Source organism: Galleria mellonella, unplaced genomic scaffold (assembly GCF_026898425.1).
Source record: "Galleria mellonella isolate WM207_F2 unplaced genomic scaffold, CSIRO_AGI_GalMel_v1 utg905, whole genome shotgun sequence".
NCBI classification, from domain to species: domain Eukaryota; kingdom Metazoa; phylum Arthropoda; class Insecta; order Lepidoptera; family Pyralidae; genus Galleria; species Galleria mellonella.
In genome coordinates this window covers 1,311,961-1,329,583 of record NW_026442174.1, presented here as the reverse complement: position 1 = coordinate 1,329,583, position 17,623 = coordinate 1,311,961, and the positions used below count along the sequence as shown (strand labels likewise).

General features: G+C 32.0%; 2 protein-coding genes across 5 annotated transcripts in view; one reads left to right on the top strand and one right to left on the bottom strand.

Moving 5' to 3' along the window:
* The window catches only part of LOC128202366 (uncharacterized protein K02A2.6-like), a 223,548-nt gene that overhangs the window by 193,399 nt on the left and 12,526 nt on the right, over positions 1-17,623 (top strand). The window lies entirely within an intron of this gene.
* The window catches only part of LOC113510740 (uncharacterized), a 177,671-nt gene continuing 166,068 nt past the window's right edge, over positions 6,021-17,623 (bottom strand). For 2 of the 4 annotated variants that reach the window (XM_052902454.1, XM_052902456.1), the window contains 2 exons: positions 15,419-15,555; positions 6,021-6,507 (listed from right to left, as the gene is read on the bottom strand). In XM_052902454.1, the coding sequence (XP_052758414.1) occupies positions 6,305-6,507; positions 15,419-15,555 (340 nt within the window). In that variant the 3' untranslated portion in view covers positions 6,021-6,304. The remainder of the gene's footprint in view (positions 6,508-15,418; positions 15,556-17,623) is intronic. The other 2 variants (XM_031907198.2, XM_052902455.1) reach the window with 2 other exon arrangements.

Here is a 17,623-nt window from a genome sequence, read left to right as displayed (position 1 = left end):
TTCGCTGACCTTTCATCTGTTGCGGCTTCCCCTGTCCAGGGCTCCATTAATATAAATATATAATGTCCCTTTCGGGACAGCTCGGACAGCCATGTTTTATTTACCAATGTGTAAATTAAATCGTGTAAAACATTGTATTAAATCAAGCCTATTAAGGTATAGTCCCTTCTTTGCATGTTTCAGAGAATCTTTAAAGGCTGAGAGCATTTTAAAATAATCTCTCTCCACCCACGTACTGTCCCTGGCATTTAGGCGCCCGAATATTTATATACCATTTTAAAATTCATGTTTTTAACGTATTTAAAATTGTATGAAGTTCTGTTTCATTGTATTTTGCATGAATGTTACGAAATGTATCTAATAATTTTATTAATATAAAAAAAAATTACTTTACAATGGCTGTATATAAAAGTTATTGAAAAAAAAAAAGACGGAAGCGGTTTTAATAGAATCAGTAGAAGCAAAACAATGATTTTTAGAAATTTTCTCTGTCTGCTGTCGGTCGGTCTGTTTGTTCCGACATCAAGTAAAAATTACTGCACCAAATTTAATGCGGTATTCATTATTGTATTCATAAAGGTTTGCCTTTAAATCTGATGTATATTTCATCTTCACACGTCATCTAGGAATGATCTATTTTATTAGTTTTCCTACATTTGAAATCCGCGCGTACAAAGTAGCGGGTAAAAATCTAGTACATAATATAGCATTAACATTAAGTAAGCCTTGTACATATACATATACTTATGAATAAATAAATAATACTATACCAGTGGCGATAACTTTGCAGTATGCTGAACTGATTTTGAAGCAACTTTCGCTTTTAGACAAACAACATAACAACGTCTCTGATATAATACCGTGGGCCGTAACCTTGTTATCACTCTAAGCTAATAATAATTTAAGGTTGCGTTCCACAAAAAATAAACCGATTTCAGTGGTAGCAAAAGCAGTTAATATAATTTAAAAACTAAATTTCTGAATCGATTTTAATAAAATTTCTTCATGACCAATTCAAGTATTCAGATAAAAAAAAAGATTTTTCCAAATCTTCAAAAAACTCCCTTTGTGGAGAAGGCTTAGGTCCAACAGTGGACAGTTAACGGTTGAAACAATAATATTTCTAAATAAGATTTTAACTGGGCGTCGGTGATAGCGTGGGTGTAGGTATCAACAAGACCTAACGACGCATGTCGACCGCTACCACAGACACGCGCCGTTGCAAAGTGACATACCTCCGCGAGACAGCTAAAGCATGATACTCTCATTTGCATACATTTTATAAAATAAACCTTATACACTTGGGAATTGTGTACAACATCACTTATCACACGTCTAATAATAAAGGACACGTTCATATACGTATCCTGTTAGATAGTATTCCTCATTCATGTTATTTCCAACGCGTATATATTATTCAAGATAGCACAGATGTGGTATTATTAGAAATACTACAACTGTAATAATAGGAAATAGTATTTTGTATTAAATATTGTGTTACATACTAAAAACGGCGCTGGTAGAAGAGGAGGGCAGCGACAATAATAAAATAATATATTGAGAGAGGCTTACCAGTTTAATTCCTTGAGACGTACACAATATTACTATTGTTTATTGACATATTGTTATTACAATATGTCAATCAAGAAGAAGCAACAAAATAAGTATCAAAAGACATATTCAAAATATAAAAATATAAATCTACAAAAGGTAAACTTATATAAAAGGAGGTCTGTCGCCAACACATACATTGATCAGCTGTATATGTCTTCTTCAATTTAATTTATTATTATTATTTCAGCCGTAAACTGTCTACTGCTGGATGTAAGCCTTCCCCATAAGGGGAGTTTTGTCAGTAGTTACCACGCTTGGCAGACGGATTGGCAATCAATTTACTAATAGTCATAAATGGTATAGTAGGTTCATTCAAAAGTTCATGAGAACAGAATAGAATAACTTTTACACACGGGTTGGTTAAAACTTAACTCTTAAAGAAAAAAAAAAATAAATCCCTTAAAAAAATACAATTTAAACGAGAGCTATTGTGGATTACAAGTCAGCCTAATGCTAAAACCAGAGCTAGCAGTGCTTTATTTTTAGCCGAGGCCACAGTTAGACAGACAATAGAGTACCTACAATACCATCAATAACTCGTATTAGGGTAAACAAATATTTTATTGTGTTATTCTTTAGGTGGTGCAATAAAAAGTAAACAAATAAACTCTTCTGTTTATGTCTGTCTATCTTTATTAGATATATTGTATGTAAATACACCGCTGTACAGTTTACAAGTATGAAAATAAAAAAATTATACTCAAATCTCTTCAACTCCATTTTACATTCTTCAAATATTTCCCCATGAATGTAGTTATACCAAAATATCACGAATGGAATTTTTTTTAGCCAAAAATGCGAAAAAAATACCTAATCTGGCAACACTGACTTATAACGTGTTTTTTTTTATGCAACTTTGAATAGCAAACAAGCTGACGGCCCACCTGATGGAAAGTAACCCTCGCCTATAGACATGAGCAGTACTATGGACATAACAGAGTATATTGTTTCGCCCATGATACCCCCCATGCGTTGCCATTCCTGAAGACTCAGGTGTTATTCCTCTGTACCCAATAAATTCACGCCATATCCCACCCTTCAAACCGAAACACAGCCATACAAACACAACTGCTTCACGGTTGAAACACGAATGGGACTGAGGTACCCAAGCAATTGGTTTTTGTACAAAGTCTTCCTCTGGTAAACGTGTTGTTGTTAACAGTTAAAATTATTTTGTAATTTTATCTGTTACTAGCAGTGCATCTATAAATAGATATAATAGTTCAAAAGACCAAAGCTCTTTACAGAACAGTTTTGAATACTTGCTCCATGCCGGGACATATCAGTCGCACTAATGTGGGTTGGAAATGCCTTGGCTCGTTCATACCATTACTCAAAGACTGATTGATTAGCTTTTACTATAATTAAAATGCTTGCATAGTACGATGTGACTCTAAATGTAATCGGCGGACAGTATCCTTTTTAACTGGATTATAAAGTGTTGAAAATAAGGTTTCATAATATCATGTCACTTTCTCGATGTTTTGTATGGAGTCGAGTCATGGACAATAAGAGTAAAGGAACGAAAAAAGATTGATGCTCTCGAGACGTGATGCGGGCGAAGGATACTGCGAATTCCCTGGACAGCAAAGTGCACGAACATATCCATTCTAGCGCAACTCCGAATAAAAGATAGGCTCTCGACAGTTTGCTATTAGAGGATTCTCGGATACTTCGGTCATATTACTCGTCGGCAGTCCGACATTCTTGACAAGCTAATAGTTGTAGGCAAGATAGAGGGAAAGAGACCACGCGGACGGTCATGTAATCGTTGGTCGGACCAAATAACCGCCGTTATGGGACTATCAATTATAGCTGCCCTGCAAGAGGCCACAGACACCTTTCAAAGACATGACTTTCAGTAATGAAATAGATAAAGAGAGAAAGAGAGAATATCATGTCGCAAAAAAGAATTTTCTTAAAATAATTCTATAACAATATTTCACCATTATCTGTCAAAAACCGTCTCTTTTATATTACACAAAAAGTCTATAAATTGCAATTTTTGTTTCTTCCATTCGATGTATCAATCATTTTGTACGGAGACAAGAATGTTTTATTATTTTAATAATATGTACGAGTGATTCTGTCGTTTTGGCCTTTATATGTAATTTGTTCAAATAAAAATGTTATAAACACACCGGAGCTCAAAAGATCGAGAATGGTATGAAACTTTTCAAATGATTTCGTTGTTTGTACAAAAGAAACCAAAGTAAATTGCGTGTTATTTCCAAAGACATAAAACTTTCATTTAGTCAGTGTACAAGTATACATACATACTCGTATAAATTATTTCGTATAAGCTGCAAAAAATTCGAAATTCATTTTTGCTATCACACCCATAAGAAGAATTGAAAAATACTTGAATTCTCCATCCTTTGAAATCTTTATTATACTCAAGAAGCAAACTGATTTCGAAATTTAAAAAAAATTAGAGTCTTTTAACTAGAAAAAAGCAGAAACATAAACGTATTTGGAAATTCAGTGATGTACTCTCAGATCAAAATGAACTTTACGAGAATGACATACATACATATTTTCCTCTTATCATATACAGTATCCTGAATTACAATCGAATCTCTTAGGAGAGTTCCTGTTTGCTGAGTTTTATACTGAGACAAAGAAAATTCTTTATACCCAGACATAGTGTCTATTTGGCATTATCTTATGAACGTTTTTTCTCGTGATAAGATCTATATGGTTAGCATAACGTATATACAAGCTCTTGTGTTAATGTGCTTGTTCTCGACCTTGACCCCTTCACTAGGAGTCCCGTAGGAATCCTCCTTCCCTATATTTTGTCTAACCTTTATTCTGCTTTTGAGGATCAAATTTTTATGGGCATACTGTGATCTGATTAGATCTTGCGTGCTTTTCTATCTCATTCTACAATTGCTGTTGTATATATTTTTTCTTATAACCCTAGCGTTACTAAAAAAAACCCTATAATAGTGTCTACAATGTCAACAATCTGATGTCTCTCAGTTTGATCTCATTATCTTTCAAGAATAATCCAAAGCAAAAATTACTTTGAGTTTTTTTTGTATTCAGTAGTTTGCTCGCGCTTGGCTTTGGATAATCCACTTGAGATTCATAATGTCAGCGTATTTTTAATAAGTAATAAACTGTTAATATTTTAGCTTTACTTGTCATTCTTCCTCTTTTTCTAATAAGAATATATTAAATGATATCATACTTATTATTAGTCTCCAAAGTTTTCTCCCTAATAATAAAAAAGCAGGTTAAGTGCGAGTCGAGTTTAAATTTTTTTTTGTATAATAACTACAAATTTACGGTTTTCGGATTGTTTCCTTTACTTGAACTACATGACATTCCTTCTTGGCAAATTTCATGGTTCTAGATCAACGGAAAGTACCTTATAGCTATTGATTCCCTTTTCGAATGTCAAAATATGCGATATAAAAAAAACCGCCGTATCTTTTGATTACGTCGATTTGAAACTTGATTTTTTCATTGTTTTAACAGACTGCAGAATTGAGTATATGATTTTAATTTCAACTTGATACCTGCACGCGTTCTCAAGAAAAAGAGTCTTGACATACAGACGAACGGACAACGAAGTAATTTTATAAAGACTCCGTTTTTTTCATTTGGAGGTACGAAACTCTAAAAAGTTACTTCATTATAGTCGGGTACTTACATAGTTTTCTATGTGCCTGAAAAAAAAATTAAACAGAACATTTCGTGGTTTCTGTGCCGTCGTAAAAATACATGGTGTTTTTATGATTCATTATTCACTTAAAAGGGTCAGGCTCAAGCAAAGGTATAAAAAAATTTCACCTTCCGTTTGCATAGGTATATGGGTGCACTTAATTATATTTTTTAGGTTTTGTTATTTTTTTGACTTGAGCATTTTTGATAAATCCCTTACTGTAGTCATTCAGTTGAAAATATTGATTCACTTTCAAATTGTTGCAGGATCGATCTTTGCACTATACATATATTTATTTATATTCCTGAGTATTTTATAGATATTGCAATGTATTATCGTGTATGTATGTATATTTGTATATGTAAGTAATATTTGTGTAATGTATTCACGCATTATACAAATAAAAAATAAATTCAATTATAAATATTATAATGTATTTTAATTGTCCATTTTATATATTATATAATTTGTGAGTCAATATAAATACGTCTGTAACTATTTACTCAAAATTATTTTTAATATATTTCACCGCATAATTACATTTCTGTTTTTTTCAAAGGTTCAATGATAACTAGTAATAAATCCATCTTTTGAACTCAATTTTTTTTAATGTAGTTAATAAAGAATAAATAAATAAATAAATATATATCTGTATTATTCTGGATACTTTTCTGTGTATGTATTTTATATATAATCTTTATTTCACTTGTACATTACATAGATAATACATTTATAAATATTATGAGCAAGGGTGGATTTATCCCTGACTGTAATCTCTTCCAGCTAACCCAATACAGTGGGAAAGCATGTCGTTAGCAGGCAACTATATATATATATACAGAATAAACTATATTATCTAAGGCTAAAATATAATTTAACATGTGTTATGAAAATAAGCCGCAATTAAAACGAATAATAAATAAAACAATTGAATATACAATGAAATTTTATTTCCCAGTAACTATTTATAATTTATCTTTTTATAATCAAACTCGTATTTACATCTAAACTCTCATATCACGTAGGTAACAATACCACAAAATTATCCTTAATTAGGCTTTGTGCCGTCAACGTACAAGCTAGGGCTGCGAAGAGAATCACAGTTTTTAATAACGACGAACGCTCCGTTATAATTAACACTATTAATAACGTTGTAACCGTTGAAAGTGATGGCTGCTGATGTGATCTAGTCCCGGCGTGGAGCTCAGCAAGGCTTTCTTCTGGAACAAACGGGTCTGGGTTAGTTAATTAGAAACTATTGTTTTGTTAAATTTTATATAATGTGTATGGTGATAGGTTAACCCAACCGAAATCTAGTACAGCCTTTATACTAAACCCACGGATACGTGATAGATTTAATGTTAGAATATTGATATTTTTATATTTCCTCTAACGTTCTTTGGAGAATATTGTTTTATCTTGTAAACTCTGTATTTCTATTATTTTCTATTTATGTTATATCCCGTATTACATATACCATAATCCGTTAAGAGATTAAATCCTATCTCTTATTAATTTGAATGTTAACAGAATTCAACAGACAAAAATAATACTACATAGAAAACGGGTCAGGCTAAAAAGCTTACAAAAGATTTATCATGATCATCATTAAATTGTACTGTTGGGTGAAGGTTTTTCTTTGTTACAGAAGGGTTTAATTACTTTATATATTGTAGGCTATTTTTAAACTTTTTTACGTAGTTACTTTTTTATAAAGCAGCTATATAAAAAAATGTAAAACTTATTATATTATAATTATAATGAAAATACGTAAAACTTTGCTCCACAAAGAAAAATCTACTTCAATCATAGTATAACCAGTTATTTTTAATTAAAAACTAAATTACTGAACCGATTTTGATAAAAATACTACATGACTAATTTAAAAGTGTATATTTTTAAAAATAATTTTTCTAATCAATTTATATATGATGCAGTTATGAGATGACAAACATGAAAAAGAATTACAGCCCAATTGAGAACCTTTTTTTCTGAAATCGGTTGAAAAACACCTAGTTATTATAGTTTTGTTGTCAACAGTTGCTACTGTGATGAATGTAACACTCAATTTACCCTCATTACGCCTAGCTTATTCGAATTCAACATGGCAGGGCTCTAGTTTCTCAGAATTATTAGGTTAGTTAATGACCATTTTCATCACTGTATTACGTTACAGAGAAAATTGGATAACTTAAAATTAAATAAGTGAAAATAACAAGTTAGCATTTAGCTGCTAATATTTCAAATGTAAAAGTTTATACGGTGTTTGATATTTAATTACGAATTAACGGTTAAAATAATTTCAATGGAAGATACATAAGTAGGTCATATCACAAACTTTTTTTAAGTATTATTTCGCGCAGGTTAAATACTTAAAGTTGATTGAGCGTATTATTTTGATTGATGATGATAGAAATTCGAAATAAATCGTCTATTTTTCATTATACTATTTATTATAACTTCAGAGTTATTAAGGCTTCAAAAGTCAAATCTTCAAGAGTGAGATAGAAATACGGGCTCTTTTTTATTAAAATTAAAATATTAATTAAAATTTATGAGATATATAGAAATAGAAATATTTTGTAAAACAAAAGTTTTGTCAAATTGAATACAAGAAATTACCGTTAATGACGCGCAGGCTGATAATCGCATATAACAGACCAGGCCAGATAAGAGGCGACTAAAGGATCTTAATGGTTGAGAAATAGGCAGTAATGTTCCTCTTAAAACATCTCTAAAAGTCTAACTATTTTTGCTAATCTGTCTACCAAGAGTGGCAACTACTGGCAAAATCTCTTATGGGAAAGGCTTATGTTTAGCAGTGGATATTTAATGGCTGATATGATGGATACGATGGTGCGAAGATTCTGAACTTTCTGCTGCCAAAAGTTTTCAGACCTATTTTCTTTAAATTGAAAGAAAAAAAAAAGAGTATCAGAGCGACGTTCGACTCTGTATAGTATAACAGTAATATTGTTGACCCAAATTTATTTCTTCAAGCAGCTTCTAAAAAAAGTCATTACTCAATTCGGTGGTGTTTTTTATGTTTGTTACCTCATAACTTCGTCAGTTATACATCGATTTGACAAATTATTTATTTTTATCTAAAAGGATATACTTACAGATTGATCAGATGATACAGATTTTTATCAGAAACGGTTCAGTAATTTAGTTTTTACATCAGAATAACTAATTTTGAGATAATTGAAGACGATGTTTTTTCACACAAGCTTAATTATTTCTGAAGTCAATCAATCTAGATTTTCAGTGATAAAATGTATTTTACATACATTAAGGTAAAAAAAGACGTTAGTTTGAGAATATTACGTCAGTGACTAGAATGTTGACTATATAACGTAAAGTACTACATATAAGAAAAATACACTTAAAATAAAAAAAAAATAATTGAAATAAAAATTTCTATCCAAATGGAAAATAAAAGATTCGGGCAACATGGAATCAAGGTTTACCTCAAATACAGGCCTCTGTCACATTGGATATAATAACGTTTATATATAAATACTCATAAATACGTTCATTTAATTTACACATAGATTTTAAAGTAGCTGAATTTTTTTCTATATCTATTGGTATTTTAAATAGAAGCCTATTATGTGTGGTTACACAATATTATGTATATTCATTTACTGCGTTAATATTTCTAGATGGTTGCATAGATATCTTTTCCAATTTCGTGAATATAATGGTAGTGTCGATTCTTACATAATGTTAGTTAATTGAAACAGAAGGAAGTAGGGCTTGTTAAGGTTTCTTAATAATCGGAAAAGCAAGCATGATATACCTGATGTAACAGGCATCCATAGGCTAATGTAACCCTGTTTACAATCAGACGGGGCGTATGCTTGATTACTACTATAATTGTATATAAAAAAGGAGATTGGTACGTGAAAGTACAGGAAGAAGAGGCTTTAAAAGAAATACAGTCCTTGTTTTTTAAGTAGTTGAGTATTAACTACATTATCATGCTATAAAAGTATAGGACTAGTTGCCTACAGAATTAAAAAAACATTAAAAGTATTCCTTATTTAAAAATAAACTGATAACTTGGTTATTAAAAAAGAACATTTATATGTATTTATATTTTCATATTATATTTACGATGTATATTTTAACTGGTTACATTATTTTCATATTATGCCTAATAGTGTAAAATTTACACACATTATATGCAAACATAATTTGTAATATTGTAAACGAATAAACGATTGATTAATTGAAGTTAAATAACGTATATTCTAATATTGTGTACCTAAATATTCGAGAAGCACAAATTGAGTGATTACAAAACAAAAATTGATTCTTAATCTTTTAAATCAAAAATTAATCGAATATAACTAGTTAAAAGTTAATTTTAAAATTAAACCTTACATGAGCAAATCACAGTAACACAGTAGAAACGCAGAACTTACACTGAAAGTCAATACTTTACAGATTTAGACAGTAAAATGAATTATTATTTTAGGCAACTTTCCAAAAAGTTTTAGCGGTTTTTAGGAAAAAAACTTGGCAAGCTCACTTTTATACAGTCATTTGTAACTAAAACGTTGGCCAATCTTTTTACCAACAAATTGTCCAGCTCGACAATTCTCTTTTCAAATTGCCTCATCTTTTTATGGCTAAGCGGTTTGATCATCAAGCAATTCGTTGATATATCTATTTCCATTTTTAAATGCTAATGCCTTTACTGATTATTACAATTGTAAAGGTTTTTTTTTTTTGCCACGTTTTCACAGTTAAAATATTATTGTATATATGGTATTAAATTTAAATAAACATTTATTAGTAGTTCATTTTATAAGAAAATTCTGAGGAGAACCCATTAATAACTCTATGCTACAATGCCCTTCTATACTCAGATTTAAAAAAAATAACAATCTATGAAATATACTTTACGTATGAAGTTTTATGCTGGATTTAGGTGCAATTGTACAATTTACAGTTATTGATTTTCGAAAATGAATGTTCTAACTTTTCCGGCGATTAAATTCGAAGTGAAATGTACTATATTATATTTTTTTTTATCGGCTTTACCCACGTTTTACTCGTAAATTTGGGATGGCCGTCTAATTTTAAACTCGATAGGAGCTTTATGACCCAATTCATATTCATTCCTTATTTTTTTTTTTTAATTAAATGAACTGAAGTATTGATTTTGAAATATTTATTTATTTATGACAGAGGATAGAAATGTTAGAATTATATAATTCCTACTCACATAACCTAGAAACCCTTGAATTCCGTGCAAAATATCAAGTTTCTAGATTTAGTGAAACTGTAAGCTCAGGAGTTACTGATATATTATAGTCAAGTTTCCGCAATTAATATGTTACTGTCTGTTATTTAATAATGTAATATAATAATTTATGTTATTGTGTCAACCAAATAGGCGACGTGCTGATGAAGGGCCAAATTAAAAGTACCTGTAATTAGCGAGCGTGTGTAAATAGATTGATTAACGTGGAGGAAACGAAAGAGGTTTAGGATCTAAGCATTTAGCGTTCTATTATTTCTGCCTACCCTAATGGGAGACAAGTGTGACAAATATATAATATATAATTGATCTATTAAAAACAATGATTATTGTAATGATATTTCAGTGTAGTCCCGGGATAGAATAGGCCCTTTCTTTCCCGTGGGTATTGTAGAAGACGACTAAAGGAGGGCGAGGGCTGGGCTGCAGATTCCCTCTTAAAACATCTCTAAAGCCTAACTGCGATTGCCAATCCAATCCGCCTGCCAAGCGTGTCAACTACTAATAAAACCCTACTTGGGGGAGACTTATGTTTAGCGGTGGATAGTTAAATCTGATATGATGATGATGATGATTATAATGATAGGATTAATAGTCATGGGACCAGAAAGGTAATAAATTCTATTAATAGTAAAAAATAATGATCTAAATCGGTTAATTGGTAAAAAACGTATACTTAATAAAACAGTCGAAGTAAGTCTTTACCTTTTTGATATTTTACAAAAATAGATAAAAAATAAATAGATAGAAAATTATAGATTACAAGTTTATCAAACTGGATAGGTGTAATCATAATTGCGAAGCAAACCGGCCGAGCATTTCACTCGATGAAGTTTTAATATAATTACGAAAGAGTTCCGGACGAATTATTAACGCAACTCAGTTAATTTGATAAAATATTAATTTCTCTAGTCTTGGCCAATTATTAGTCCAGTTAGCGAAGCGTGACTGCTATTAGTGAACTTTGCATTGGCCTGTTTGCTTTATCTCCTCAAATTGCTGCAAATCTATTAATATTTCATGTCATCTGCGTATTATATTATATTATATATAATTTAATACAAATATATTAAACGACAGCTTTTGCTTTTAAAAAAAAAAATTATAAGCAAAAATGTCCAATTCATTACAATTATTATACAGTCTGCACATGCGTCTTGTTATTACAATTATAAATACTCTTATTACCTTCTGTTTTAAACGGAACATGTCAATAAAAGATTTTATAATTTTATATAGTATAAACGAGATTTTAACATATAAAAAAAATTTAGTCTTTCATAAGATAGCTTACGTCTCATGCCAAGCTTTGAACTTAAATTACGTTAGAGTGGATGTATCTATCAATATGTATATTGTGAGACCATATGAAAGATTATACTCTAAAACTGCTGACAATTAGTGAGCGTCTATAAAATTGTCAGATTTTTGTTTAATGGATTATATTATATTTATTTATTTAATACAAAAATCGACAGCTCTTAAAAAAACAACTTACATGCTGCTCTTATAAATACAGTCAATAAAGATTTTAATTGGCTAAAGCGGGCACCAGTCAGGGATGAAAGGTGAGGATGAAAGAAACTATGTATGACAATGAGTGTCCATAAAGTCCAGTTTTTATTTAATGGATGACAATGGAATGGTAACCCCGCCTGCGCTATCAGTATACTCGTATACTGTCGGGGCACCAGTCAGGGATGAAAGGTGAGGATGAAGCAGGTCAGTAAGCCCACCGTGACGAATATAACACAATAAATCAATCACGATGATTTCCAGGGAGAACCAAAGAGGTCGACCTGACAGGGTATATTGCTAGCAATGGGGTTACTAATCCCCATTACCAACAATCCCTTTTCCCATCCATAAAGTCAGGTTAATTAATATATACAAAATAAATAAAATCTATGTTGCCACAGTTCAGATATTCACAGCAACGATTAAGTAATACAATATTACGGTAACCATATGTACAGAGGTATAGATGTATGAGTGGCTAGGGTAGTGTCAATTATAGTGTGATATATATTAAATATTCAACCGTAAAGCAGTTGTGTTTGCATGGCTGTGTTTCGGTTTGAAGGGTGGGATATGGCGCGAATTTACAGGGTACGGAGGAATAACATCTTAGTCCTCAGGAATAGCAACGGGTACCACGGGAGAAACATTATACTCTGTTATGTCCATGGCACTACACATGTCTATAGGCGACGGTTACCACTTTCCATCAAGTGGGCCGTTAGCTTGTTTGCCATTCTAAGTTGTATGAAAAAAAAACTAGCTTTTACCCGCGACTTTGTTCGCGTGACCGGGATGTTTACTGACTGTGATAAAAAATAGCTTATATTCTTTTCTATCGCAAATAGTTGTTTTATTAGCCGTTAACTGTCCACTGCTGAACATAGCTTCTCTCATTAAGGGGGTTATGCCAGTAGTTGTCACGTTTAGCAGACGATTTGGCGACTGCAGTATGGTTTTTAGTGATGCTTAAAGAGGGACGCTGCTGTTCATCCCTCGACTTAAGTTTTTTTAGCCACCTCTTACGAAACCCACGGGAAAGGAAGGGGTGGCTTATTCTATGCCGGGACCATACGGCTTACAGTGCTCGTTTATGTTTAAATGCGACAATTTAAAATTATAAAACTAATTATTCGTTTTAACTACGCATAAACTTTTTGTTTATTTTTATAATAAACTGAACATTTTCCATTCACTATTAAATCATGAAAATGAAAATCGTTTAGCGGACAATGGAAAGAAGGGAAAAATAAAGAACACGAAGTAAATTGAATTAGTCTTCGAGTTGTTGGGTTGTTGTAGGGTGAACAGTGGCATGTGTCATTCAGATATTTAATCAAGCGATAGCTCGGTTGATGGTGAAGACATATTGAGTGGAGATTCGTGTTGACGGGAGGTCTTGGTGATATATAGTCAAACAATGATCAGAAAGTATTCACTGCTTTTATTTTTTACAAATACAAATGACTTTATTGTGGATCATAGGTCAAATTATGGTAATACATCAGTTAAATAGTATCTCCATGTCCTGCTATATAAGCGTACAATATATGGAACAATTAACAGTATATAAAACATAACATTTAAAATTATACAGTGAAACAAAATATATTTATATGAGACATTATTTTTTACTAATGATGACTATTTATCTTTATCATTTTACATAAGCACATCATGATTTCCAAAAAAAAAAACGTAAATAAAGGATTTTTAGAAAGAGAAATATTTTAGTGTAAATTTTTGTAAAAATAAAACAGCATCGCGAAATCTAAATTAAAATACTTACAATATTTGTGTGCACAAGTGTATGTCGGTATCTTTTAAAGATACTATGTATATTTATATATTTATGTTATTTGTCATAGTACGTGTCAATATTGGAGTTGCTTTTATTGAGTAACATATATTTATATAGTGACCATATATCAGAAGTGTAAAACGTATACAATTTGTATGGAATTGCTCTTTAATTTTTCGCGACGATATCGTGAATAGACAAAAGTGTCGTCATACAATTATATACATTATCTTTCACTATCATTATCGTGATTGTTAGGAGTGTGTTAGGTTGACTGGAAGAAATCTCTTTTAGAAATAAGTTTGCCTTTGCTAAATTTGTTATTAACTTGTTGTATATAGTAATATTTATATTGTAATATATGTTTGCTAACATAATATATTACAGTAAGCCATGTAGGTCCCAGCATAGAATACGCCACCCCTTCCTATCCCGTGGGTGGCGTAAGAGGCGACTAAGGAGGGCGAGGGATGGCCAGCAGCGTCTCTCTTAAAGCATCTCCAAAGCCTAACTTCGTTTTTTTTTTTGATGAGTGAAAATGGTATGGTAACCCCGCCTGCGCTAACGGGATACGCTGGCAGAACACCAGTGAAGGGTGATAGATGAGAATGAAAACAGGCCAGTTAGCCCATCATGATGAATTCATCAGGAATTAACCATGATAGTTTCCAGAGAGAACCGCGAGGAGCTCGACCTGGTTGGGTATATTGCTAGCAATGGGGTTCTCAGTCTCCATTACTAACAATCCCTTTCCCCCCGCCTAACTGCGGTTACAATCCACCTGCCAAGCGTGGACACTACTGGCAAAACCCTCAAGTGGGAGGCTTATGTTCAGCAGTGGACAGCTAAAGGCTAGTATAATGGTAATGAAGATGAGCATTATGGACCCTATTGGACGCAGCAAGTAACAATTGGAGAGATAGCTTTGATAATCGAATTATTTCATACAATATTAGTAATAAATTCGAATGTAAATTATATTTAAATGAAATAATATATTTTCTTACAATATAACGACATTTTACTAGATGTCGTTATATAATTCGTGCTTACAATTCATTACATTTATATGATCTGTATTTTCTATTCTTATACTTCATCTTTCAACTCATTTGTAATCATATTACGAACTTTTTTAATACAACTTTAATACTACATTATAATAATATTATAATATATTCCGGAATAAATATCACTTGCCCTATCTTTCCGTTTCCTCTTAGTACTTTGTTTATGTTTTCTTTTATTTATATTCGTTTACTGCCATTATTTTCTCTCTTAATGTAGTAGTTATTTACTGATTCAGAACCTGAGTCTTAATTTACTGACAGGCAAAACTTTACTAATAACACGATGGTAAATATGTCATGTGGATATAAAATAAATGGGGGCCGTTGTAGCAGAAACACAATTTTATGGTAGAGGATTCCGTTAACAGGTATGGCTTCGAAGAAATCACGTAATTCCGTGAGCATTAATGCGTTCAAAAAGGTTAACTGCGTAACTTTGTTGGGGAATTGAATTAATTAAATTTTCGTACCGTTGAGCACGTGCACGGAGACAGTATGCGACCTAGCGCCGCGTACGGCACACGTGTAATTCCCTGAATCACTTGTGTTCACACGCGCCAGCCGGAGGAGACTATCAGCGCCGCCAGCCACTTGTTCTGTTTTGACGCTGCAAAATAAAAATACTCCAATTAGTTCTCTCAAGTGAAATTGCAGTCGGAATTGTGCGGTAGAATCATGAAAAGTAATACTCTTTTATGATACTTTGAATGATAAATGAGAGGATGGTTTTAAAATAAAATTGTAACCGAGATTTACCTTATGATTATTTAAAAATAATTAAGTTTACTTATTTACCTGGACTGGATGTTATCTAGCGAAAATTGATTAATTAAACATTAAATTGATTAATTTGCCTGAAGATGCCTCGTTCAGAGGTGAAATACGTGTCGCAAAACGTGCGTGGACAAAATGGAAGTCTGTAGTAATAGTGGTAGTCAATCTTCAAGTGTTGGCACTCACACACATACTAATATAAGCGGAATTAAACAAAATAATTCTAATCAAATAACCGGTACTATTATCATTAGCATAAGTTAAAAAACCGCCCTATTAGCTGCCAATCTTTAACCGCTGTTCGATCCTCGCACGTTTTGCGACATTGATAACGAGGCATCTTCAAGCAAATAAATCAAATAATGAATTTAATAATTAATTAAAGTATTAGTATTATAATAATAGTAGTCAATTTTAAAGTGTTGGCAGTCGCACACACACTATTGGTAGCGGAATTAAACAAAATAATTGTAATTGATATGTAATAAGTTTACTTAAATAAATATTATTTTTATTTTTTCATCCAGTGATTCTTTGGTTGAGATCGATTTTTGAGGTAAGTTCATTCTTGTCGATTGATATTGCTTTTTGAAGTCTTATTTTTTTTATTGAATGATTTATAGTCTATGGTTATCGTTTTACATTAGGGCAATTGTCTGATATTTTGTCATACCAGGTAGTGTAAAATAAATTAACTAATATAGCGAAAAAGCTTAAAGTGGTTTGGATGCATTACCATAGAGTATACCTTTATCGCGAACGTTTATGGTTATGGCGTTTATGGTTTATGTTTATGGTGTATATGGTTTATAGTGCTATAAGGCCAGGTACTTTCAATTTGTGGATGAGAAATTTCAAATATATAACACATAATGAGTACAAAAATATAAGACGCAAAAATGAGCCACTGCTAAACATGGGTCTCTCCCAGAAGGGAGTTTTACAAGTAGGTGGCACGCCTGCCAAGCGTGTTAGCAACCGCAGTTAGGTTTTGGTGATGTTTTAAGAGGGACGCTGCTGCCCATCCTTTGACCTTTAAGTTCCCTTAGTCGCTTCTTACTAGCAATAGCCCCTAATAAGTCAACCTTCACGCAGTTCCCCCTGAAAACCATCGTGAATAATTTTTGACGAATTCATTCTGATGGGCCAACTGACCTGCTCTATTCTCACTTGTTAATCCTCACTGGTGCCATCGATAGTACAGGTGGAGCCATCATTCTACTTTAACCTATTAAAAAAAACCCAATGGCAAATACCAGGAAGAAATGGCATCCAGTGTTCTGGCTTGGGACCGTCTCCTATGGTAGTCTATAGGAGAGGCTTATGTTCAAAAATGATAATGAATATTTGCATTTAATTAAAAATCGATTCTAATATAACGTCTATTTATAAAAATTAATATAAATTTGTAATATAAAATTTAGTAATATTTAAAAATTTAATCAAAGATTTATCACACGTCTAATTGGATACATTAAAATCGTATGAGCCGTATATTAAACCCCGAGATACAGCCTTTTGGACTCATAAATTAGGTCCATTTCCCATCCAGGTACAAGCTGTGGGTTTAATTTATCACATGGGCTGATTGCGGATTGATAGATTGTGTATTGCCACTGGACTATTGTTACGTCAGTTTTAGAGCTGTGCCATTTCAATGTTATCTTGGCGTAAATTAGAGATTCTATCGTTCAATAACTAAACTAGAAACTATTCCATGACGATGGAACTTGTTTTTTTTTTTCAGAGCAAAAAACTGCAATAATTATTTGTACTATACCCAGATTTGGTAATGAAGGATGACTCCTCGTTCTACATTTAAACACTTGAAGTGACTTTTTTTGCAGAATATAAATTTACTTATTTCATTTTTTTATCTTGTGTGACAAGTGTGACAACAT